A 27,949-nucleotide genomic window follows, 5' to 3' on the forward strand; every position below is an offset into this window, starting at 1 on the left:
TTACAGGTATATGATAGTACTGTATTGGAATTGAGTATTCAAATTAAAAACAATACATGTACAGTAGCCTAGAGTATACAGGTACAGATCATCTAACATTGTATAGCAGCATCACACACACACACACAGAATGCAACTTCACTAAATGTTCAAATACAAATGCATGAAATATAAGAAGAGCTATAAAGTGGGCCTACTTGTTTGACCCCTCACATTCCCAGGTGAAATAGTCAGACCAACGTGTGATAGATATAGAGGCTAATACTTCCACAATGATAACAGAAACAATACAGTACACCTCCATTTCGGTAACAGTTTGCAGTAACAGATTCTGTGAAAGTTAATTTCCAGAGTAGATACTGGATGTCTGCCAGAGGCTGTGGGAGGGGAGGGAATATAACTCACTCCAATAGAATTCACACACACACACGAACACACGCACACACACACACACACACACACACACGCACACACACACGCACAGACACACACACGCACAGACACACAAACGCGCACAGACACACAAACACACAAACACACACACGCGCACTCACACACACACAGAATCAGTCATACTGGCCTGTGGTAATGAGTTCTGTGTGTTTATCAAACAGAATACATTACTGCAGTCAGAGAGGAGGGGAGGAGAGATGAGGAGAGAAGTGGAAATAGAAAGAAAGGAGGGGAGAGGGTAAGAGGACACTGGTAAGGCTTGGAGTTGCAATCCATTCCCTTTAAAATACTGTACATATACAGAAATAAAACATATTTACATTCAATGGCTTCATATTGATCTTTCCATATTCCTAAAAGGCCAACTTCATCATCCTCTCACAGGTCTATAAGACCAATATCACATTCCGAGTGTTAGAGTCACACTCAGCAAACTATTTACACTGTGACACGTATTGGTATAGTACAGAAGAACACTACAGAAGTGGAGAGCTACTGCCTTTTGATTTTCAGTACATTCAAGTAACTTCAGGAATCAAGTGTAGGGAAGATTGGGGTAGGTTGAGCCATTTTTTTTTTTACATTCAGCATCATTATGTCAAGTGAAAAATAGTATTGTTTCTACCAACGATATCTACATATACACAAACGTATGTGGACACCCCTTAAAATGAGTGGATTTGGCTATTTCAGCCATACCCATTGTTGACAGGTGTATAAAATCAATCACATATCCATGCAATCTCCATAAACAAACATTGACAATAGAATGGCCTTACCGAAGAGCTCAGTAACATTCAATGTGGCACCGTCATACAGTAGGATGCCACCTTTCCAACAAGTCAGTTCATCCAATTTCTGCTCTGCTAGAGCTGCACGAGTCAACTGTATGTGCTGTTATTGTGAAGTACAAAATTCTAGGGGCAATAATGGCTCAGCCGCAAAGTGGTAAGCCACACAAGCTCAAAGAACGGGACCGCCAAGTGATGAAGCGCATAACACTTAAAAATCATCTGTCCTCGGTTGCAACACTCACTACAGAGTTCCAATCTGCCTCTGGAAGCAACGTCAGCACAATAACCGTTCGTCAGATGCTTCATGAAATGGGTCTCCATGGCCAAGCGGGCACACACAAGCCTAAGATCACCATGCGCAATGCCAAGAATCAGCTGGAGTAGTGTAAAACTTGCCGCCATTGGACTCTGGAGCAGTGGAAATGTGTTCTCTGCAGTGATGAATCACGCTTCACCATCTGGCAGTCCGACGGACAAATCTGTGTTTGCAAATACCAGGAGAACAATACCAGCTTGAATCATAGTGCCAACTGTAATGGTCTTGGGCTGTGTTACAGTGAAGGGAAATCTTAACGCTACAGCTTCTGTGCTTCCAACTTTGTGGCAACAGTGTGGGGAAGGCCCTTTCCTGTTTCAGCATCACAATGCCCCCGTGCACAAAGCGAGGTCCATACAGAAATGGTTTGTCAAGATCGGTATGGAAGAACTTGACTCGCCTTCACAGTGCCCTGACCTCAACCCCATCGAACACCTTCAGGATGAATTGGAAAGCTGACTGCGAACCAAGCCTAATCGCCCAACATCAGTACATGACCTCACTAATGCTCTATTGGCTGAATGAAAGCAAGTCCCAGCAGCAACTTTCCAACATCTAGGGAAAAGCCTTCGCAGAAGAGTGGAGGCAGTTATAGCAGCAAAGGGGGGAACAATTCCATATTAATGCCCATGATTTTCGAATGAGATGTTTGATGAGCACACTTTCGTAATGTATTTCAGAATGCTGTGTATCCCTGGAAATAATCAGAATTCATGGAAACATAACAGTTTTGAAAACATAGCTTGTTCAAAAAATGTGGTATTTTGGCACATCTTACCCCGGGTTCGGGGTAAGTTGAGCAAAGGAACAAGGTCAGTTGAGCCGCCTTGAAGTAAGTGGGTGATGGTGACCTGTGATAGTGGGTGATGGTGCTGGTAGGTCAAAGTTGAATTAATGGAATGGGGGTGTGGTATAGTCTATATCTTAAATGTATGCCTACATTCAGATAGATCGCTCTGTTCAATATCACTGACCCTTTCATTTCTTGACCAGTTGCCTGGGATAGAGATGTTACTTCAATGTGCCAGTTGTGCCAGTTCTCTGCATTTAATGCTAAGCCCATGAAACTGGTCTGCCAGATTCTTGATATGATCAGCAAGCTGAGACTCCATGTCATCAGATGAGACCTTGTGTGCCTCTGCTACTCTGTCATAGCCTTGCTGATCGTCAACGTACCTCTTCAGTGTCATAAAGACCATTTTTTCTATCCTTTTCTGCTGCTCAAATTGACTTCTTCCCTTCTCTCACTTCCTTGGTTGCTCTCTCAAGAAACTCAAGGCGGCTAGACCCCTGCTTGTTTTACGTTTGTATACAAGGGGCATGATGATGTCTGCTCTGTATTAATACAAATGCACTATCATGAGTTTATATGCATGACACGGGGGTATGGTGACCATTGGCTCAACTTACACCAAGGCAAACATTTTGATTATATTAGTCCACACAGCTACAAGGATGCACTTTCATGCTAGGTTTAGGACCTCACATTGTAGCTTATAAAGACCCCAACTGATGTACATCTAACTTTGGTTTAGATACAAGCATCATGAAACCTGGAACACAATACATTCAATTTACTTTGTGGTGGTGGTTTCTTCCTTCTGACTCCATAAAATTATGACCTCTTCCTAAAAATGTGGTCACATTATTAATTTTGTATATGGTTTCCTAGAAACAAGGGGTGTCTCAATTTACCCCACTCTCCCCTATTACCACATTGTCTACATATTCTTACTGATTGTGTACAATATGAGTCCTGAACATCCAAACCTTACCAGCTTCAGCACATGGTGTTTGGCCAACCACATATCCACACCTCTGTTGTCCTTAATAGCATGTCTGTAACACTACATATTTATATTATCTAAAGGATCGACCCAGCAGTCTGATCAACACAATTACATTCCACTTCACAGGTCCACTCCAAAGACATATAGAAGCCCATGAGTCTGAATTCCAGAATCAAGTTTGGAGTTGCGTTTGATATCTTTCTTTATGGCTGGAGTTTTCCCTCTTTCAAATGCACAGGGACTCAGTTGGTCCTTACGTGACTGAGCCACAGGTGTATCTACATCAAGGGGGGTCGAGTGAGTCTCTAATTGATGATGGGATAAAGTTTTATCTGTATTTGATATTTAGATGATCTGAGGGTACTGCCAAGTTGATCTGAGGGTTGTGCCTAGTTGATCTGAGGGTCGTGCCTAGTTGATCTGAGGGTTGTGCCTAATTGATCTGAGGGTCGTGCCCAGTTGATCTGAGGGTCGTGCCTAGTTGATCTGAGGGTAGTGCCTAGTTGATCTGAGGTTCGGGGTAGTGTCGGAACACCTTGTGGATCCACTGGGTGTAGAAGGGGACGTTGATGAAGATGCCAGGCCGATTGGCACGGGCACAGCCTCTGCCATGGACACTGACCCCCACTATGACCCTGCTCTCTCCTTCCTGGCACACCAAGGGACCGCCATAGTCCCTCTGACAGGGGGAGAGACATAAAGCATACATTAGGAAAAACATACAGTCAACTCCTGATGAGAGAGAACTGTTCCAAGTGTTTCAGGCACATTTCATTCACCAGCTTCCTTACCTCACAGACGCCCTCGTCCTTCCTCCCCCCAGCGCAAATCTTGGTGTCTGTGATGTGGAGGTTCCCTCTGTGTTGTTCACTACACCTCTCATTACTGATCATGGGCAGATGGACCACTTTCAGTACACCTTCATGACCCGTACCTGAGTGATAGGTGAGAGGAGGGGAGATTATAGTCATGACAACAGTACAGCTAATGAGTAACCAGTCCCTTTCCTAGATGACATAATCCTGATGGATGCGATGGTATGTGTGTGTACCTTTGGTCTCGCCCCATCCATGCATGCTACACATCGAGCCATCAGCAATGGAGCACCCAGCCACCGGCAGCTGAATGGTGTGGACACTGTCTGCAGGGAGGGCAGGCCTAAGTGAGAAAAATATTTTTGTTGTTGTTAAAGAATAGAAGACTAGAAAACGTATGATTTACGACCAGGAGTGTATATTTCTGTTCAGGCACTCACTGGGCCAGCCGTATGAGGGCCAGGTTGGAGCCCTCAGGACCACAGATCACATGGGAGATGGAGACTTCCTGTCTGAAGGAGCTGTTAGGAGCCAAGCCACGAAGGTCTGATACACCTAACCACACACGATACTCACTCAGGTCTGGAACACTGTGTGGATACAGGTGGATGTAAGCATAGTAAACATACAGAGGCAGAGGGAGAAAGGTAAAGAGCAAAAGAGGAAGAGAGAGAGAGGTGCAGTTACCATGAGGAGAAGCATTGTCTGTCAGTGAGGACCCACTCCTCTCGTATGAGAGAACCTCCACACCAGTGACTGGACCTGGGAAGGGAACACAACACATGATATTACACACTGGGAATGGACCTTTGCTAATCCCAACACTTGGACAAATGGTCTATACATCTGCCACTAGAGCAGAGTTTATTATACCTACAGTAGATAACACAGAGAAGCAAAGCCAGGTGTGTGTGTGTGTGTGTGTGTGTGTGTGTGTGTGTGTGTGTGTGTGTGTGTGTGTGTGTGTGTGTGTGTGTGTGTGTGTGTGTGTGTGTGTGTGTGTGTGTGTGTGTGTGTGTGTGTGTGTGTGTGTGTGTGTGTGTGTACCGTTTCTGTATGCTGACCATCCAGCTTCCGTCTGTGATGGCGACTGGAGCTCCTCCTACTATCCTGGTCGTCTTATGGATGAAACATGACACATTGGACACCTCCACTGACAAGTTGAGAAAGAGGACACTATGTTGAGACAACCATTTTATACCCAGAGAGAAATACAAGATGAAACATGAAAACCAGAAGGCGGAGTAGAGCGACTGACCTCTCTGTGGAATGGTGTTATTTGATGGTTCACCTGTGTGACAGAGGATGAAACACAAGATCGAGGTCTCAGTGACAACACAGTGAGAACGCCACTACAGCAGGGGTGTGTGTGTGTGTGTGTGTGTGTGTGTGTGTGTGTGTGTGTGTGTGTGTGTGTGTGTGTGTGTGTGTGTGACTCACATGGTTTGATGCTGCAGTAGTCCCAGGGTATAGCAGTGCTGTTAGTATAACACCAGGGGCCATGTGTGTCTCTGTCTGGGTTCCTACAGAAACTCGCCTCCTGTCCCACAGTCAGCACCGCTGCATCTCTGTCCCAACTACACACAAGAAAAGCAAAGGAGAGTATGAGAGACGGTTAAAGACAGACTGTCAGCCCATTATAATGAGAGGAGACAGCTGTGTATGGCCTCTCTCTTTACCCATCTCTCTTTCTCTCCGTCTCTTCCTCACACACACACACACACACACACACACACACACACACACACACACACACACACACACACACACACACACACACACACACACACACACAGGGCAACGATCATAATGTTTGGAACGTCACCAACAGAATTCCTTCCCAGACATTCCAGGATGATAATAGAGGAATTCAGAGGAGGACCATTCACCAACGCACAGTGTGCGTGTCCGTGCGTGTTGAGAGAGTGATCCCTCTGAGTCTCTCTAACATAAACAATAACTGCTGACCTCTGACCTCTGGGCGGGAGCCAAGCAGAGGAACCGATTGGCTTTGAAGTATTCCGAGAAGGGAAGAGGCTCAGGGTCAGAGGAAGCCTGCAGTGTGTCCTCCAGATGCTTTATTACACACCCACTCAACCATCCATTACAGTGGACTGGAGTAATGGACCAGTTTTTCTCTCCTTGAGAACAGCCAGGCTCTGACTCTTTGTTAGACCAATATGACTTGACCACATGTCAGCTACAGGTTAACTCCCCCATGACATCTTAGGTTCAACCATGTGTTTCTGAAGAGGGCACTCCATCTTAGGGCTGTTACGGTAACCGTGTTACCACCACACCGGCAGTCATGAGTCATGACCGCAGTTAAATTCCAAACTTGCTAACTGCCTGGTACTCCACACTCTATTGTCCCTCTAATCACTCTGACATCAATGTAAATGTGGTCGAAAGTCACATCGAAAGTCAAACACTTCATGAGAGCCCATTAGCTCATGTTGTGCAACATTTCTATAGGCTATGCAATTGATGACCTTATTAAAAAGAGGTGCATGATAATGTTCCATTCTAAATCAAAACTAATTTCACACATTATTTAGTATACAGTACCAGTCAAAAGTTGGGGCACACCAACTCAGAGTTTTTCTTTATTTTTTACTATTTTCTATATTGTAGAAGAATAGTGAAGCGATCAAAACAATGAAAAAACACATATGGAATCATGGAGTAACCAAAAAATATATTTTACATTTTGAGATTCTTCAAAGTAGCCACCCTTTGCCTTGATGACAGCTGTGCACACCCTTGGCATCCTCTCAACCACCTTCACCTGGAATGCTTTTCCAAAAGTCTTGAAGGAGTTCCCACATACACTACCATTCACAATTATGGCAACGTTGAAGAGCCGACTCCGGGATGCTGGCCTTCTAGGCAGAGTTGAAAAGAAAAAGACATATCTCAGACTGGCAAATAAAAGATTATGATGGGCAAAAAAACAGACACTGGACAGAGGAACTCTGCCTAGAAGGCCAGCATCCCGGAGTCACCTCTTCACTGTTGACGTTGAGACTGGTGTTTTGCGGGTACTATCTAATGAACCTGCCAGTTGAGGCGTCTGTTTCTCAAACTAGACACTCTAATGTACTTGTCTTCTTGCTCAGTTGCGCACCGGGGCCTCCCACTCCTCTTCCTATTCTGGATAGTGACAGTTTGCGCTGTCCTGTGAAGGGAGTATTACACAGAGTTGTACGAGATCTTCAATTTGTTGCATGGAAAAGCCTTCATTTCTCAGAATCAGAAGAAAGTTTCTGGCCATTTTGAGCCTGTTATGGAACGCACAAATGCTGATGCTCCAGATACTCAACTAATCTAAAGAAGGACAGATTTATTGCTCCTTTAATCAGAACAACAATTTCTAATGATCAATTAGCCTTTTAAAATTATAAACTTGGATTAGTTAACACAACGTGCCATTGGAACACAGGATGGATGGTTGCTGATAATGGGCCTCTGTACGCCTCTGTAGATATTCCATTAAAAATCTGCCGTTTCCAGCTACAATAGTCATTTACAACATTAACAATGTCTACACTGTATTTCTGATCAATTTGATGTTATTTTAACGAACGAAAAAATGTGTTTTTCTTTCAAAAACAAGGACACTTCTAGAAAATATATTTATTTCACCTTTATTTAACCAGGTAGGCCAATTGAGAACAAGTTCTCATTTACAACTGCGACCTGGCCAAGATAAAGCAAAGCAGTGCGACCAAAACAACAGAGTTACACGTGGGATAAGCAAACGTACAGTCAATAACACAATAGAAAAATCTATGTACAGTGTGTGCAAAAGTAGTAAGACCCCAAACTTTTGAACGGTAGTATGCTGAGCAATTGTTGGCTGCTTTTCCTTCACTGTGGTCCAACTCATCCCAAACTATCTCAATTGGGTTAAGGTCGGGCGATTATGGAGCCCAGGTCATCTGATGCAGCACTCCATCCCTCTCCTTCTCAGTCAAATAGCCCTAACACAGCCTGGAGGTGTGTTTTGGGTCATTGTCCTGTTGATAAACAAATGATGGTCCCACTAAGCGGAAACCAGATGGGATGGCTTATCGCTGCAGAATACTGTGGTAGCTATGCTGGTTAAGTTTGCCTTGAATTATAAATAAATCACTCACACTGTCACCAGCAAAGCACCACCACACCATCACACCTCCTCCTCCATGCGTCACAGTGGGAACCACACATGCAGAGATCATCCGTATGTCATCAGACCAAAGGATGTTCACCGGTCTAATGTCCATTGCTCATGTTTCTTGGCCCAAGCAAGTTTCTTCTTCTTATTGGTGTCCTTTAGTAGTTTCTTTGCAGCAATTTGACCATGAAGGCCTGATTCACACAGTCTCCTCTGAAGAGCTGCTGTTGAGATATGCCTGTTACTTGAACTCTGTGCAGCATTTTATTTGGGCTGCAATCTGAGGTGCAGTTAATTGCTGATTTCTGAGGCTGGTAACTCTAAATAACTCTGCGTCTTCCTTTCCTGTGGTGGTCCTCATGAGAGCCAGTTTCATCATAGCGCTTGATGGTTTTTGCGACTGCACTTGAAGAAACTTTCAACGTTTTTGAAATGTTCCAGGTTGACTGACCTTCATGTCTTAAATAATGATGGACTGTTGTTTCTGTGTACTTATTTGAGCTGTTCTTGCCATAATATGGACTTGGTCTTTTACCAAATAGGGATATCTTCTGTATACCACCCCTATCTTGTCACAAGACAACTGATTGGATCAAATGCAATAAGAAGGAAATAAATTCCACAAATTAACTTTTAACGAGGCACACCTGTTAAATGCATTCCAGGTGACCTCATTACATTTACATTTAACATTTAAGTCATTTAGCAGACGCTCTTATCCAGAGCGACTTACAAATTGGTGAATTCACCTTCTGACATCCAGTGGAACAGGCACTTTACAATAGTGCATCTAAATCATTAAGGGGGAGGGGGTGAGAAGGATTACTTATCCTATCCTAGGTATTCCTTGAAGAGGTGGGGTTTCAGGTGTCTCCGGAAGGTGGTGATTGACTCCGCTGTCATGAAGCTGGTTGAGAGAATGGTAAGAGTGTGCAAAGCTGTCATCAAGGCAAAGGGTGGCTACTTTGAAGAATTTGTTTAACAATTTTTTGGTTACTACATGATTCCATATGTGTTATTTCATAATGTTGATGTCTTCACTATTATTCTACAATGTAGAAAACAGTAAAAATAAAGAAAAACCCTGGAATGAGTAGGTGTGTCCAAACATTTGAGTGGTACTGTATGTAAAGACAAAATTAAATTAAGAATAGTCTGATGGGTGACAATATTAGCCTATCACAAAGATATATTATCACTTGTGAATGATGCACAGCATGTACAGTTAGGCAAGAAACAGCGCATTACTTTTTTTTGCAACTTTTTCAAAGTATAGTCACACACCTCATGTAGCCTAGCCCATAGGCCTATATGTTTTGATAAGGTTTGTATCACACCTCATGTAGCCTAGCCCATAGGCCTATATGTGTTGATAAGGTTTGTATCACAACTAAAGTGGGCAAATAACTACTTAAAATTAGGCAAATGTATCCACTTTATAACCGGTGGAGAGCCTAACTGGCTCATAGGCGGCGTGTGAGTTTCAAGTTTGGGGAAGATCATTTTTACCATAATAAAGCATTAAATGAATAATCACCTTTGCGGTCACTTTTGAGAATGTATTTTCCTGCTAATTGCATTTTGGAACATTTGCACTTATAGCCTTCTGCTGTGGGAGCACTGCTGGCTGTGAACAAATAGCCTAATAGTTTATTAACATTTTATGCTAAACATTCTGATCTGTTGTATCAGCCTCATTGCTTTTATATTTTTTTGATTCAGTGGTTGTATTCATTTGGGATCTATCACATTCCTCAACTGTCCCAGACTATATTTGGAACATTTATTTCTCGCACAGAAGGACAAGTTGACCAATAGAATAGGTCAAGTTATGAGAGACTGATAAAGTGTGCACAGCCTGCACAAGAAACAAAGAGCTCATGCCTTTGATGCAACTTTTTTCTACTCATCATTAGAGTCGCATGTACTTCAAATCAAAACATATAGCCCAACGTTTGTATCACAACTAAAGTTGCATAAATAACTCTAAATTAAGCATACAGGAGGACCTGCTCAACACTGAATAGCTGCATGAGCGCATTCCATTGAAAATCAATCAAATTGAATCAAATGTATTTATAAAGCCCTTTTTATATCAGCCGATGTCAAAGCGCTATACAGAAACCCAGTCTAAAACCCCAAACAGCAAACAATGCAGATGTAGAAGCACAGTGGCTAGAAAAAACTCCCTAGAAAGGCTGGAACCTATGAAGAAACCTAGAGAGGAACCAGGCTCTAAGGGGTAGCCAGTCATCTTCGGGCTGTGCCAGGTGGAGATTATTACAGAACATGGCCAAGATGTTCCAAATGTTCATAGATGACCAGCAGGGTCAAATAATAATAATCACAGTGGTTGTAGAGGGTGCAACAGGTCAGCACCTCAGGAGTAAATGTCAGTTGGCTTTTCATAGCCGATCATTTAGAGTTAGAGACAGCAGGTGCGGTAGAGAGAGTCGAAAACAGCAGTTCAAGGCAGCACGTCCGGTGAACAGGTCAGGGTTCTATAGTCGCAGGCAGAACAGCATGTTCAATTGTATTCTTCATACTATAAAATAATGCCACGGCATTCTAAGCAAATCTTGTCTGCTAAATGAACTAGTGTAGCCTACAGCCATATGGCATAGCTACATTAGCGCCTAACGTAAGCACAACTCATAGTATGCTATCCTGTCTTTCTGAAATAAACATTTTCTTCATATCACGTTCCTCACAATAAATCGTAAATAAATCATGGATGAACTGTGATGGTGTAGGCTATATTAAACGGCTAAACGTGTTTATGTTCATTTACGGTCAATTACCGTGATACCGGCAGTTATTTGCTGGACAATCACCAGCTTACAAAATGTCATGACCACCACAGCCCTACTTCCATCTATGCGTCCCCCCTCCCTCCCCACAACACACACGCAGATGTGTAGCATGTGGTTTTGTTACCTGTGGTCTCTCCAGAGGGAACAGGGAAGACCTGACCTGGTCCTAGACACCTCTCCCCTGTAGCTCTCTCCATTGCCCTCGTAGCAGTCTGGAATGCACACACACGTACAGTATGATAACAGGATAATAAAATATGAAAACATATTTATGTCACTGTAATACAAGTCAGAATGCTACAGACCACACCAACCACAGGGAAATATGGTATTAAAACTATACAATCTCTGCTGTCCTGACTGGTATACCAGAATATGACCACAAAACACCAGTCACAAAACTGTCCCAGCTGTCCCAGAGTGTAAGAAAAACACAACCCTAAATAATCTGTATACCAGATCCACTTCCTGGCCTCTTCTCCACACTGTCCAATGGGACAGAGCGATGTTGTAATGCTGTCAGAGCTCGTTAATTTATGTGCATTGGGCTGTGATTCCCAGAGTCCTTCAGTAATACTTCTATAGAAACATACTTTCTAAGTTGCTCAAGAGATTATACTTCAGGGACAACACTGAACTAATTAAGTATATTATTATTCAGAGAAAACATATCTGCATCAGGAATCCATCTATTTTGCATGGTCAAAATAAAAAAGTTTAGGAGCCAGAAACCTATCACATTTACATAATTTAGCAAACACTTTCATCCAGAGCAACTTACAGGTGCAATTATGGTTAAGTGCCTTGCTCAAGGGTACATCGGCAGATTTTTCTCACCTAGTCGCTCAGGATTTGAACCAGTGCCCTTTTGATTAATGGACCAATGCTATAACCGCTAGGCTACCCACCACCCCTTCACATGTTAGTTTAACCAAAAGCAGTAAATGTCCATTGCACTACCATTGTCTGAGACCTGAAGACCTGTATTAGTTCCTGGAGCTATAGGCTTTAGCTCAGGAGACTACTGTGGTTTTGATTATGCTAGGCTCTCACCATGGGGTTCAGTATTCTGTGTGCCACAGCGGGGGATGTTGGTGCAGAATGCCTTGCGAACGTTAGGGTCTGAAGTGAAGCACCATGGGAGGTCAAGGCCGTCAGGGTTCCTGCAGTAGTTCTCCCTCAGGTCTCTGCAACACACACACACACACACACACACAATAAAGATATATTCTCTAAACAAGTTCAAGAGCAACTCCACCCTTTTCAACCTCCTATTCATTATCTCCAGCACCAAACCAGTGTCTACATATGTGAAAGCAGCATGTTTATACGATCTGTGGTTAAAAAGATGAGAAAAAGGTTTAATTTTTTTTTTATCTGTGATATCAAAGGGTAGGATTAAAAGTAAGACAAATGGTGATTTCCAAAACCCGCACTCTGTTTCTAGCCAGAGGGAGGGTATTATCTGGCTCCCCACGTCACCATGAATCTCATAGTGTATGAAAATCACTCTTTTACATTTTTTAACTTATGATGATGTCATTGGGAATAACTTGTTAATAACGTTATATTTGCATATGAGGTTGAAAAGTGGTGAAGTTGCGATGTGTGTCCAGTCACTCACTTGCAGCGATAGTCCTGGGGTATGTATGTGTGGTTGTGGGGGTACTGTGAGTCCCAACGTTGACAGGTCACCCCACTGGGTGTTACTGCTACTGTCCCTCTGTATCCCTCACCTCGACCCAGGAAACACCTGGTAGTCACATCTACCTCTCCCACACTGTCTGAGGCTGAGAAATGCAAGGAGAAAGAGATAGTGTGTGTGTGAGTGAGTGAGTGAGTGAGTGAGTGAGTGAGTGAGTGAGTGAGTGAGTGAGTGAGTGAGTGAGTGAGAGAGAAATGCACCATGGTTAAATATAGCCATATCACCTGTAACATCTGTTAAACTACACCAGCTTCTCCTTGAGGCCACTGTGCCATTCAGACACAGTAGCAAGAACAAGACTCACTTGGACTAAAACACCTCTATTTACTATAGATTATATTGCAGTCATGTCGTTGATTAAACTGAAATAACGCTGATAAATGTTGTATATAAGTATACGCGGCAGCTTTTGTCTCCACAATCTAAACATAGTATTTTGCGGATCTGTCTAAAAATAGAGTGCTACTGGTGAGGATGATAAAGACAGGACCAGGGAATAGAAACGGCCAAAACAATACAACTCTTTGTTTCTGTCTTTCTTTCTGCCTTGGTTTCATTAACACAACGTTTAAGGGTGCCTCTGATGACTAACAGAAGAGCCAAACAGAAACAAAGAGTCAACAAACACACTCACACAGCTTTAAAGTGTTGTTCTCCGTCAACCTTCTATAGGCTCACTTTTTTTAGACCTTTATTTAACTAGGAAAGTCAATTAAGAACAAATTCTTATTTACAATGACAGTCTACACCGGCCAAACACAGACGACGCTGGGCCAATGGTGCACCGCCCTATGTGACTCCCAATAACGGCTGGTTGTGATACAGCCTAAAATAAACACACAGTCTATTAGCCATGACATAACTGGGAATGAGTGTGTGTTGCTCAAAACCGCATTCCTCTGGCTTATTCAATCAGAGAGAGGAGGGGGTGGAATGACAGGTACAGGAAGCTGTACATTTGGAGTAGTTAGTCACACCACACACACACATACATACACATGCACACACACCCACACACACTCACGGCAGGCTGTGATGTTGCAGTACTCCCAGGATGTGTGTGCATCCAGGGTGAAACACCACGGTCGTTGACGTCCATCTGGGTTCCTACAATAGTTGTCATCTAGGCCTTTATCAGGATACCTACAACCCAAACAGAAGAGAAGGATTTCAACAAATCTTTGGGACAGATGTAGATACATACAGTTGAAGTCGGAAGTTAACATCCACTTAGGTTGGAGTCATTAAAACTCGTTTTTCAACCACTCCACAAATGTCTTGTTAACAAACTATAGTTTTGGCAAGTTGGTTAGGTCATCTACTTTGTGCATGACACATGTACTTTTTCCAACAATTGTTGACAGACAGATCACTTCATTTATAATTCAATGTATCACAATTCCAGTGGGCCAGAAGTTTACATACACTAAGTTGACTGTGCCTTTAAAACAGCTTGGAAAATTCCAGAAAATGATGCCATGGCTTTAGAAGCTTCTGAGGCTAATTGACATCATTTGAGTCAATTGGAAGTGTACCTGTGGATGTATTTCAAGGCCTACCGTCATACTCAGTGCCTCTTTGCTTGACATCATGGGAAAATCAAAAGAAATCAGCCAAGACCTCAGAAAAACAATTGTAGACCTCCACAAGTCTGCTTCATCCTTGGGAGCAATTTCCAAACGCCTGAAGGTACCACGTTCATCTGTACAAGCAATAGTACACAAGTATATACAACATGGGATCCCACAGCCGTCATACCGCTCAGGAAGGAGACACATTCCGTCTCCAAGAGATGAATGTACTTTGGTGCGAAAAGTACAAATCAATCCCAGAACAGCAGCAAAGGACCTTGTGCTGGAGGAAACAGGTACAAAAGTATCTATATCCACATTAAAACAATTCCTATATCGACATAACCTGAAAGGCCGCTCAGCAAGGAAGAAGCCACTGCTCCAAAACCACCATAAAAAAGCCAGACTACTGTTTGCAACTGCACATGCAGACAAAGATCGTACTTTTTGGAGAAATGTCCTCTGGTCTGATGAAACGAAATAGAACTGTTTGGTCATAATGACCATTGTTCTGTTTGGAAGAAAAAGGGGGAGGCTTGCAAGCCTGAAGAACATCATCCCAACTGTGAAGCATGGGGGTGGCAGCATGTTGTGGGGGTGCTTTGCTGCAGGAGGGACTTGTGCACTTCACAAAATAGATGGCTTCATGAGGATGGAAAATTATTTGGATAAATTGAAGCAACATCTCAAGACATCAGTCAGTAAGTTAAAGCTTGGTCGCAAATGGGTCTTCCAAATGGACAATGACCCCCAAGCATACTTCCAAAGTTGTGGCAAAATGGCTTAAGGACAACAAAGTCAAAGTATTGGAGTGGCCATCACAAAGCCCTGACCTTAATCATATAAAACATGTATGGGCAGAACTAAAAAAGCGTGTGCGAACAAGGAGGCCTACAAACATGACTCAGTTACACCAGTTCTGTTAGGCGGAAAGGGCCAAAATTCACCCAACAAATTCACCCAATGTGAAGCTTGTGGAAGGCTACCTGAAACATTTGTCCCAAGTTAAACAATTTAAAGGCAAAGCTACCAAATACTAATTGAGTGTATGTAAACTTCTGACCTACTGGGAATATGATGAAAGAAATAAAAGCTGAAATAAATAATTCTCTCTACTATTATTCTGACATTTCACATTCTTAAAATAAAGTGGTTATCCTAACAGACCTAAGACAGGGGATTTTTACTTGGATTAAATGTCAGGAATTGTGAAAAACTGAGTTTAAATATATTTGGCTAAGGTGTATGTAAACTTCCGAATTCAACTGTACGAGCAATGAACAAAGTGGGAATGCCGGTGTGTGTGTGTGCGTCTCCATCAGTTTAAACATGCATTTATACGTTTGTGTGTGTGTGTGCGTGTGTGTGTGTATCTATAAGTGTGTGTGTGTTGACCATAGGGCCTCCATAGGCAGAGTACACTGGTCCACTGCAGGTGTTTTGCATCTCATTCCTCCTCCAGGCATACTAACAGAGCCTCAGAGGTACTGAGAACCTCTTCATCACAGCGTTGAAGGGTGTGTGTGTGTTTGTATATGTGTGTGTGTGTGTCCTGCTCCAGCAGCAGGTGGTGTGGATTAGTGTTAGACTCGTTAACACGTCTTTAGTCATCCTTGTGTTTCTGTAATTAATATTAAACCTCAAACTGAGTGTGTATGCATGTGTGTGTGTGTGTGTGTTACCTCTTGGGGTGGAAGAGGTGTTTGTGTGGTTCCTCTAGGTCCCAGCGTTGACACTCCCGTCCCGACTCTGTGTGATCCATGGGACCTCTGTAGCTTTCCCCATTACAGCTCACACACTCCACTGGGGACATACACGTAACATGGACATTATTTATGCAGATACTACATAAATACTACATGTAATACCAAAATAGTTGTCCCATCTATTTAATAGTAAAATGTCTCCCCTTAAGTCAAATGAGTCAACATTCAGTGTATATGTGTGTGTGTGTGTGGAGCAGTGTAAACAGCAGAGCAGAGCAGATTAGAAACAGATGTTTATGAGTCTACTATTCTCATTATGTGTGTATATGAGTGTGTGTTTGCGCGCGCATGTGGTGTGTGATGTCCCAGTGTTCCTCATTACTGGAAACTTTCTTTCAAATCAACCTTTCCAGTCATTTTTCTTTGGACCAAAACACACATTCCCATTACAACACAGACCCATTACATTTCCTCAGAATCTTACCACAACCTTGTGGATTCCTCCCTCCCACACACATCTCTGGTAGTCCTGTGTATTTCATACACATCTTATCACATCACTGTCAGCTGTTTATTAACTAGATAGATTGTACTATCCATAGAGGACATTTGTCCTCTAGACCTCTGAGAAACAGTGATTTCTCCTGTGACAGTTTGCGTCATCCAGTTCTAGATACCACAGACCATGATCCAGTTCCACAGGGAGAAGGGATCACAGTGCAGTTAAATGGTGCACTGTAAAAGAACATGGGCTGTGGTGGGAAAACTGCTCCATGCCTAAAGTTAAAGACATTTAACTGACCTACTAGAGTAAGAATCCCCACTAGGAACATGGGTTATGTATAGACTGAAAAGCAAAAAAGCAGACGGAGTCCCTTTGGGTTGAAATAGTTAACAAAGCCAGGGAAAGATGAAATGAGAATCGACAACATAAACTGAATCACACTTCTGCATGCAGCAATTCAGGCCAACACCATCAGAAACAGTTGGATAATTCTACATTACTGAGAACACACCTGATATTCCACTTGGCTGCAGTTTGCCACAGATAAGTGGAGACCAATGAGGAGCATTGAGGGAGAGAATCCACCATGTTAGAACCACTAGTTGTTGGCAGTGGTCAATTGGTGTGTGTGTGTATGTGCATGTGTGGGTGTCCTACCTTGTAAGCACTCAGGTACTCCACAGTCCTGGTGTCTGACGTTGGGGTCTGTAGTGAAGCACCATGGTCCTGAAATAGCGTTGTCAGGGTTACGACAGTAGTTGTTTGTCAGCTCCTTCTTCCTGTTCCTCCTTGGTAGGAAACTTGAGGGAGAGAAGAACTTCAGTGTTCATCAATATCTCACTCAGTCACAAACACATTCTCATTGTATCTGGTGCAGAGTTGAAAGGCAAAAGGGAAATCTCCAAGGAGCGTAGAACAGGCCATGTGTTACTAAGTAACCTTGAGTCATACACATCTACGTATTGACTGAGAACAATTCAATTGTGGTTTTGTTTGCTGACTCACATTTATATGGGTCACAGCTGAAACAATTTGGAAGGCAAAGAGCAAGGAAACAATGCAACATATGGTAATGTGTGGGTGCCCCAGTGTAAACCCACTGATAAAGCACACATGCACACAATTGATCTGTAATTGCTTGACATGCCAAGCCTTAACAGAACTCTGACACATCCGACGAGCGTCAGAGCCGGTGTAGTAGGATTTAATCTTAGTCCTGTATTTGGAGCTTTTCCTGTTTGATGGTTCATCTGAGGGCATAGCGGGATTTCTTATAAGCGTCCGGATTAGTGTCCCGCTCCTTGAAAGCGGCAGCTCTAGCCTTTAGCTAGGTGCGGATGTTGCCTGTAATCCATGGCTTCTGGTTGGGATATGTAAGTACTTTGGGATGAAGCCGGTGACTGTGGTGGTATACTCCTCAATACTATAGGATGAATCACGGAACATATTTCAGTCTGTGCTAGCAAAACAGTCCTGTAGCAAAGCATCCTCATCATCGGGCCACTTCCATATTGAGCGAGTCATTGGTACTTCCTTGTGATGGTGCCGGAGGGGAAGGTTGCAGTCTTATCATCTCTTAACCAACCAAGCTATTTTGTTTGTTTTTTCACGTTGTTTGTAACTTGTTGTGTACATTATGTTGCTGCTACCGTCTCTAATTACCGAAAAGAGCTTCTGGACATCAGAACTGCGATTGCTCACCACCATCTGCACAAAGAGTTCTTCTTCAATGAGTCAGACGGGAGGGTTATAATACAGACACACGACCAGGCCCAGATCCCCACATTCTCTGGAGAAGGAAATCAGGGTGCCTTGTGAGGATCAGGCGATGAGTGGCTAACGTGCCCGTGCCTTCCATCCTGCTAGCTAACGTTCAATCGCTGGAAAATAAATGGGACATACTCAAAGTACGTTTATCCTACCAACGGGACATTAAAAACTGTAATATCTTATGCTTCACCGAGTCGTGGTTGAATGACGACATTAAGAACATACAGCTGGTGGCTTATACACTCTATCGGCAGGACAAAACAGCATGCATCTATGCATTTATGTAAACAACAGCTGGTGCAAGATATCTACGGAAGTCTACGGAAGTTTTCCTTGCCTAAGGTACAGTATCTCATGATAAGCTGTAGACAACACTATCTACCAAGAACGTTTTCACCTGTATATTTCGTAGCTGTCTACATACCATCACAGGTCGATGCTGCCACTAAAACCACACTCAATGAGCTGTATACCGCCATAAGCAAACAGAAAAAACGCTCATCCAGAGGCGGCACTCCTAGTGGCAGGGGACTTTAATGCCGGGAAACTTAAATCAGTTTTACCTCATTTCTATCAGCATGTTAAATTAACAACCATAAGGAAAACAATTCTAGACCACCTGTACTCCACACACAGAGACGCATACGAAGCTCTCCCGTGCCCTCCGTTTGGCAAATCTGACCATAATTCTATCCTCCTGATTCAAGCTTACAAGCAACAATTTAAGCAGGAGGCACCAGTGATCAGTAATGAAGCAGATGCTAACCTCCTGGACTGTTTTGCTAGCACAGAATGGAATATGTTCCAGGACTCTTCAGGTGGCATTGAAGAGTACACCACATCAGTCACTGGCATATCCCAACCAGAAGCCATGGATTACAAGCAACATCTGCACGCAGCTAAAGGCTAGAGCTGCTGCTTTCAAGGAGCAGGACTCTAACCCGGAAGCTTGTAAGAAATCCCGCTATGTCGTCCGATGAACCATCAAACAGGCAAAGCGTCAATCCAGGACTAAGATTGAATTGTACTACACCGGCTCGGACGCTCGTCAGATGTGGCAGGGTCTGTAAATTATTACAGACTACAAAGGGAAGTACAGCCGAGACCTGCCCAGTGACACGAGCCTACCAGACGAGCTAAATAACTTCTATGCTCGTTTCGAGACAATTAACACTGAAACATGCATGAAAGCATCAGCTGTTCTGGACGACTGTGTGATCACGTTCTCTGCGGATGTGAGTAAGACCTTTAAACAGGTCAACATTCACACAGCCGCAGAGCCAGGACGTGTACTCCGAGCATATGCTGACCAACTGGCAAGTGTCTTTACTGACATTTTCAACCTCTCCCTGTCTGAGTCTGTAATACAAACATGTTTTAAGCAGAACACCATAGTCCCTGTGCCAAATAACACTAAGGTAACCTGCCTAAATGACTACAGACCTGTTGTACTCACATCTGTAGCCATGAAATGCTTTGAAAGGCTGGTCATGGCTCACATCAACACCATTATCTCAGGAACCCTAGATCCACTCTAATTTGCATACCACACCAACATATCCACAGATGATGCAACCTCTATTGCACTCCACACTGCTCTTTCACACCTGGACAAAAGGAACACCTGTGTGAGAATGCTATTAATTTACTACAGCTCAGCGTTCAACACCATAGTGCCCTCAAAGCTCATCACTAAGCTAAGGCCCCTAGGACTAAACACCTCCTTCTGCAACTGGATCCTAGTCTTCCTGATGGGCTGCCCCCAGGTGGTAAAGGTGGGTAACAACACATCCACCACGCTGATCCTCAACACGGGGGCCCATCTGGGGTGTGTGCTCAGCCCCCTCCTGTACTCCCTGTTCACTCATAGCTGTACGGCCAGGCACAACTCCAGCACCATCATTACGTTTGCTGATGACACAACAGTAGTAGCCCTGATCACTGACAATGGTGAGACAGCCTATAGGGAGGAGGTCAGAGACCTGGTCGTGTGGTGCCAGGACAACAACCTCTCCCTCAACGTGATCAAGACAAAGGAGAAGATTGTGGACTACACGAAAAGGAGGACTGAGCACACCCCCATTCTCATTCTCTCTGTAGTGGAGCAGGTTGAGAGCTTCAAGTTCCTTGGCGTCCACATCACCAACAAACTAACATGGTCCAAGCACACTAAGGCAGTCGTGAATAGGGTACGACAAAATCTATTGCACCTCAGGAAACTGAAAAGATTTGGCATGGGTCCTCAGATCCTCAAAAGGTTTTACAGCTGCACCATTGAGAGCATGGTTGCATCACTGCCTGGTTTGGCAACTGCTCGGGCTCCGACCGCAAGGCACTACAGAGGGTAGTGCGTACGGCCCAGTACATCACCGGGGCCAAGCTTCCTGCCATCCAGGACCTCTATACCATGCGGTGTCAGAGGAAGGCCCTAAAAATTGTCGAAGACTCAGTCACCATAGTCATTGCTGGAACGCTGCTGCTACAAACTGTTATTATCTATGCATAGCCACTTTAATAACTCTACCTACATGTACATAATTACCTCAATTACGTTGACAATGGTGCCCCCGCACATTGACACATTGACTCTGTACCGGTACACCCTGTATATAGCCCCCACTATTGTTATTTACTGCTGCTCTTTAATCATTGGTTATTCTTATCTCTTACTTTTTTTGTAATTTCTTAAAACTGCATTGTTGCTTAAGGGCTTGTAAGTAAGCATTTCACTGTAAGGTCTGTTGTATTTGGCGCATGTGACAAATAACATTTCATTTGACTGCACAGGGAAGAAAGACAAAAACAGCAGAAGAGGAGAAGGGCGAGGTAAGAGGAGAACGAGAGGAAGAACGAGGAGGGTGTGGATGGTTGTGCTCCTCTAATGAACTTCTGTCACGAGCTGTCTCTCTCCCTGTGTCCTCTCTCTCCCTGTATCCCTGTGTCCTGTGTTATCTGTCTCTATCTCTCTATCTCTCTCTCTCGCTCTCTCTCTCACTCCATGTGTCCTCTCTCTCCCTGTATCCCTGTGTTCTAGTCTCTCACCCTGTGTTCTCTCTCCCTATCTCTCTCTCTCTCTCTCTCTCTCTCTCTCTCTCTCTCTCAGGTTTTTATCACTTAATTAACAGGTTTTACTACAGTATAAACTCTCTTGAACACACACACCCTACATAAACAGGGAGACTAAAACAGGAAATGATCCCTGACTGTGTAAAGTGTTAGAGTGAGTTCAGAGAGGACTAGTACTGATGAATGACTGGCCCCATAAGACTAATCACCAGCTAATGTATCACTCTACACACATGCACCCAGGCGCACACACACACCACATGCACAAACACAGGTTCTAGCTTACTTGTGTTCATGAGGGAAAGGAGAGGCCCAGGCTTGGCACCTGATTCCACTGGCCGTTACAGACCTTCTCCCTCTGTAGTTCACTCCTGTCCCCACTATGCACTCCTGCACATAGGCTAGAAAGAGATAGAGAACAAGAGAGAGGGATACAGAGAGAGAGGGACAGAGAGAGAGAGAGATACAGAGAGAGAGAGAGAGAGAGAGAGAGAGAGAGAGAGAGAGAGAGAGAGAGAGAGAGGACAGTCAACAAAAAAAGGACTCTGTTTGTAAGAACATTTCTGCTTTTCTCATCTGACTGAGCACAGAGCATCTGACCGAACATGTTAGGACGGGTCTCACATCCCCCATACTGTTCCATTTTACTCTACACATACATAACATTACTAAACCAGATACCAAACTCTGATGAGAACAAGGAGTACGAGGCACTTTAGACACTTATAAGCAGTGCCTTTCTACTGCCCGTAGAGAGAGAAGGGGGAGAGGGCTGGAGGACAGAAAGGGAGAAAGACAGGGAGATAGTGTACAATACCTTTCTTCTGGTAGAGTTGGTAGTTGAAGTCATGTTGGCTTTGGACTCCTGGTGAGTTCCTGTCAAACGACAGCCACTGGCATTTCCTGTTTTTCTGATCATACAAGAACGCTCTAGATAGATAGAGAGAGAGAGAGGGAAGGGATGGAGTGAAATATTGATTGATTTATGTAGTATAATCATTTAGCAGGCATGTTTATCCAAATTGACTTATAATTAACATGCAGATAATACAGTGTGTGTCCTGAATTGAAATAGGATTGACGCCAAGCCTGCTACTGCTGAAAGGAGACTGCAGAGAGGACTGAGTCTGTCAGGGGAAACCTAGACATGCATACCAGACTAATTTTGCTGCTGAAAGACACTAAGGGAAACAGAACTTCTCATTACAGAGTGGTAGGGTATTACAGTAAGCAGGGTTGGGAACAATTCCATTTAGATGGCAATCAAAAGAAAACCAAATTCCAATTCCAAATGTTCCTCATTGAAAAGCATTGAAGAGAATTTTAATTTCAGTGTACTTCCTGAATTGACTGGAATTGAAATGGAATTGGCTCCAACCCTCACATGATTACGATATAGAGTTTGGGCTGCTGCCAAAGAAGGCCAGGGGATGGTGTCATACTGGCTTAGACAACAAATACAGTATATTGTCGCTGTCTGATGAAAATGTATTTTCTCCAAAACATAAACTTTTCAGGAAATTAAAAAAGTACTATATTTTCCCATTATTGAAAATACAATTATGAAAATTCAGAAGCTATTTTGAATACATTTTCTTGGTTCTAGAGTCATGAAATGAAGGGAGTTACTGCATTTAATTAATCAAAAACTTGACAGCGACAATCTAACTATAGGTGGAAAACAACTCGACAGCTGTCATAGACCATATGGACAGTGTTCCGGATAGTAGCTCATACCCCACTTAAGGTCTTATTTTGGATAAGCCGCTTGCACCTTTGATATCCCACTCATGAGTATCTCTGTCCATGAATAAACATTCAATATTCCTCATTTAAGTTCATATGAGTTAAATGGAATACTAAGTGAAATCTGAACACTGACTGTAGGCCTATAACCTCTCACATGTAGCCTAACATAATATTAACTCAGAATTTGGCTATGCATTTCCTGGAGTGAAATTATACAACATACGTTCATTTTGTCTCAGGAACAGGAGTGGAGAATTATATTTTTAAAAATTCAGCACCTCTATAGAGAAAATGTGAATGCTCCAGCTCCTTCAAGTTGGATGGGTTCCGCTGGTGTACAGCAATCTTTAAGTCATACCACAGGTTCTTAATTTGATTGAGGTCTGGGCTTTGACTAGGCCATTCCAAGACATTTAAATGTTTCCCTTTAATTAAACCACTCGAGAGTTACTTTATCAGTATGCTTAGGGTCATTGTTCTGCTGGAAGGTGAACCTCTGTCCAAGTCTCAAATCTCTGGAAGAGTTAAACAGGTTTATAATTTTCCTGTATTTAGTGCCATCATTCATTCAATTCTGACCAGTTTCCCAGTCCCTGATGGTGAAAAACATGATGGTGTTCTTGGGTGATGAGAGATCTTGGGTTTGCGCCAGACATAGCGGTTTCCTTGATGGCCAAAAAGCTAAATTTTAGTCTCATCTGACCAGAGCACCTTCTTCCATATGTTTGGGGAGTCTCCCACATGCCTTTTGGTGAACACTTTAAGCAATGGCTTTATTCTGGCCTCTCTTCTGTAAAGCCCAGCTCCGTGGAGTGTACGGCTTAAAGTGGTCCTATGGACAGACACTCCAATCTCTGCTGTGGAGCTTTGCAGCTCCTTCAGGGTTGTCTCTTTGTTGCCTCTCTGATAAATGCCCTCCTTGCCTGGTCCGTAGTGTTTTGGTGGGCGGCACTCTCTTGGCAGGTGTGTTGTGTTGCCATATTCTTTCAATTTTTTTAATAATGGATTTAATGGTGCTCCGTGGGATGTTCAAAGTTTCTGATATTTTTTTATAACCCAACCCTGATCTGTACTTCTTCACAACTTTGTTCCTGACCTGTTTGGAGAGCTCTTTGGTGTTCATGTTGCCGCTTTTTTGGTGGTGCCACTTGCTTAGTGGTGTTGCAGACTCTGGGGCCTTTCAGAACAGGTGTATATATACTAAGATCATGTGACAGATTATGTGACACTTAGATTGCACAAGTGGACTTTATTTAACTAATTATGTGACTTCTGAAGGTAATTGGTTGCACCAGATCTTATTTAGCAAAGGGGGTGAATATGCGCACACCCACTGCTTTTCCGTTTAGAATTGTTTTACATTTCTTTAAACAAGTAATTTGGACTATTTTGTGTATGTCCATTACATGAAATCCAGATAAAAATAAATTAAAATTACAGGTTGTAATGCAACAAAATAGGAAAAACACAAATACTTTTGCATAGTACTGTAAATAGAAATATTGATTAAGTCAATCTCTACTCCACTTTGAGCCAGGAAAGACTGACATGCAAATTATTAATATTAGCTCTCTGAGTACATACAAGGGCCATTCGTGCTGCCATGTTCTGAGCCAATTGCAATTTTCCTACTGCATGATTGTAGCGTGTTTACTAACATGTTAGTTCTAGTAGCTATGTTGTTGCCTTGACATTAGATAAAATGGTGACAATGATGTAGGCCGTGTGTATTTGTTAGCGTTTATGAAATTAAGGTTTGGCTTGGAAAGGTAATGTGTTGTGCACTGGAGTCAACAAGCAAAGAGAAAAGGTGAGAGGAGGAGAGTGCATAGATGAAAGAAGGATTTATAAAACAATCTGGCTGCTATGAAAGTGAACTGTGATGTGATCAGGGGTGTATTCATACTGCAAATTCTGTTGAAAAACATTTCTTAAATGGAAGCAAACTGAACGAAACAGGGATAAACATACCTGAATCTGTCCAATTGTCACATTCTGACCTTAGTTCTTTTATTATGTCTTTGTTTTAGTATGGTCAGGGTGTGAGTTGGGTGGGTTGTCTATGTTAGTTTTTCTATGATTTGCTATTTCTGTGTTTGGCCTGGTATGGTTCTCAATCAGAGGCAGCTGTCAATCGTTTTCCCTGATTGAGAACCATATTTAGGTAGCCTGTTTTCTATTGTGTTTCGTGGGTGATTGTTTTCTGTTGTGTGTCTGCACCAGCCAGAACTGTTTTCGGTCGTTTCTCTTTGTTATTTTGTTATTTCCGTGTTCATTTAATAAATATGGACACTTACCACGCTGCAAATTGGTCCGACCTCTCTTACTCCTCATCAGAGGAAGACGACGAACGTTACACCAATAGAAACTCTCGTTTTGCAACTGTTGGACTAATGATTACACACTAGATCAGCTTGGCAAGATTGTGCTAGGTGGTATTTAATGTGTCAATGTCTGTCACCTTGATTACTCAATTTCTCTTGACCTGTGCACCTACATTGTAAACTTTCATTCATAGGCTAGGTTGTAGCAACCTCATGATGGGTATAGGGAAAATGTTAGCACCGTGCAGTAGCCTAAACCTATTGATGTTACATTGAGCTGGGTGAATGGAATATGAATGACAGTCATCCAATATGATGTAATAGAAATAAGGCCATGCTCATGAAGAAATAATCGTCCTCCCTCATCTTAAACAGCACCAACCGCCACTGTTATCGGTGAGCACTACTTTATTTAGTCTTCTGGGGCAACAAGTTAAGACTGAAGAGAAGTTCCATGTTTCAAACTATATTTGACAAACAAATTACCTACCAAATGTCGGGAATTATAATATGGCCTACCAAATGTTGTAAATTATAAGCAGAAACTTGTCTAAATTAGGGGTGAAAGTTGCTAGTAGTAAATTATAGTAAATTAATTATAGTAGGCTGAATTATTATGGGGCATAAAACTGTACAGGTAGCATACTTTTTGAAGTGGTTTGACAAACAGATAAAACATCATCACACAACATACATGACATGTGAAACTAAAACAACAGTAAACAGGATAAGATGCCTACACTATCCCATCTTAGATCAGCCTATCCCAGGCATTTGTCCGGGTTTCTCATAACCGGGACACAAACTATTTTGGGTTATTGTAAACGGGATAGGTTTATTTGCATCAACTCAAAAACAGAATACTTCAGTATCCCGAATAATACCGGGATATTGGTTTGCATGTAAACATGGTCATAGATACATAAAATATGAAGCTGCAAGCGCAGAAATGGTTGCTATACCCAGGAGTTGGTCACAAATGCACCACACCTACCTGCAGGTGAAGAGCAGTATCTTGTTGCGGCTGCAACCACGGGCACACTTCACAATGCTCAACTTCCTGCTTTTGGTATGGAGGGCAGAGTCTGGCAGTTGGACCAATCTCACGCCATCACTCCTCTGGTAGTCCTGTAATGCATTCCTCCTGCACTCTAACACACACACAGTATGAAATTAAGGTGTTGAATGCAGTGTCCAGCCCCTGTCCAGTGAGGCTGTATTGATGTTCCCATCAGGACTGAGACAAACCCAGCAGCATCATGATGTTTAAATTAGCATGGTTTTACCCCCATTAAAATGAATGTCTTAATGAGATGCACACTCATCACTCCTTGTCCCCTTACTGACATACTCACAGACGGACAGATAACTCTTTCTTCTCCTCTCTGTTTCAGCTGGGACACACTTACCTACCACCCCTACCCTTCCCTCTCTCTTTCTCTCACACATGCACATAGTTTCTTTCCACCCCTTCCTCTCCAGCAGAGACTGATAGCTCATGTTGTTCCACTCACACATAAACAGCACAGTAGCAGACTGTCAGGCTATATCTCTGTTTAGTCTTAATACTCCAGTATTCTCCTCCTCAATAAAAGTGTATAAATGTATGGCCTAATAAGAGCCACATTATGAAAGAATATCTATACAAGTAGTATCAATAGCCTATAGCAAACATTATGTTCTTTCTAAATGGTGAATGCTGGCTGAGATCAGCGAGTTCACATCAGACTCGTCTAGAAGCTTTAGAATGACTGTTTACTCTGAGTGTAACGTGTATGAATTTAGCCTATTTCCACCAACACGTCAAGCGGAATAGACACATGAGAGTGGAGAGAGTTACGTCTAGCGCTTCAGCTCGATATACATAGTTCTACATAAAACGCACAGGTTCTTATCTTAATTGGCTTTAAAAAATGATGTTACAAAAGTTTGCTGTAGAACCATCACAGAGATGGGCTCTAAGGTTTCTATATTCCTCACAGAAAGCTGTTCGGATTTTTTTTCGTTTTACAGTTTAAACTTGACAAGCTAACTTGAAAGGTAAAATATTTAAGCAGGTTATTACGATGTGTTGGTTTGTAGAAAATCACATCCACCATTCGACATTAGGCTACGCGAGCAGGGCGAGGAGAAAAGTCCAACAACAAACTGCTGAATCTCAATTAGCCTACAATCATAAAGTCTAAAATGCCCTGGTGACTGTCTCCCAAACTTACCTGAATAACGGACGATTAAGAGAGTAAAAATAATGTTGTAAATCCACATAGTTGCTGCAAAGGCTGTTCACGTTATAAACGATTATTGATATCCCAATAATAGTAAAGGTGTTGTCTTTCGTTGACAAGGTCCAGACAGCGTGACGGAGGTACTGGGGTTGTTCACTCAGCTACAGCACAGATGCCTCTTAGTAGAAACA

General features: G+C 42.8%; 1 protein-coding gene across 1 annotated transcript; it reads right to left on the reverse strand.

The window, feature by feature from the left end:
- LOC135509303 (hepatocyte growth factor-like) lies at nucleotides 1-27,922 on the reverse strand. The gene is made up of 18 exons (XM_064929840.1): nucleotides 27,750-27,922; nucleotides 26,528-26,684; nucleotides 22,278-22,390; nucleotides 21,747-21,861; nucleotides 17,282-17,424; nucleotides 16,096-16,216; nucleotides 13,867-13,985; nucleotides 12,762-12,927; nucleotides 12,191-12,324; nucleotides 11,262-11,349; nucleotides 5,609-5,745; nucleotides 5,427-5,459; nucleotides 5,216-5,321; nucleotides 4,856-4,930; nucleotides 4,609-4,758; nucleotides 4,405-4,511; nucleotides 4,145-4,287; nucleotides 1-4,032 (listed from the first exon to the last, which is right to left on the reverse strand). Exons 1-18 carry the CDS (start codon nucleotides 27,796-27,798, stop codon nucleotides 3,853-3,855), a joined length of 2,136 nt encoding a protein of 711 aa, XP_064785912.1. The 5' UTR covers nucleotides 27,799-27,922; the 3' UTR covers nucleotides 1-3,852.
- Between the last annotated feature and the right edge of the window lie 27 nt (nucleotides 27,923-27,949).

The sequence above is a fragment of the Oncorhynchus masou genome, chromosome 22 (genome assembly GCF_036934945.1).
Source record: "Oncorhynchus masou masou isolate Uvic2021 chromosome 22, UVic_Omas_1.1, whole genome shotgun sequence".
Classification (NCBI taxonomy): Eukaryota; Metazoa; Chordata; class Actinopteri; order Salmoniformes; family Salmonidae; genus Oncorhynchus; species Oncorhynchus masou.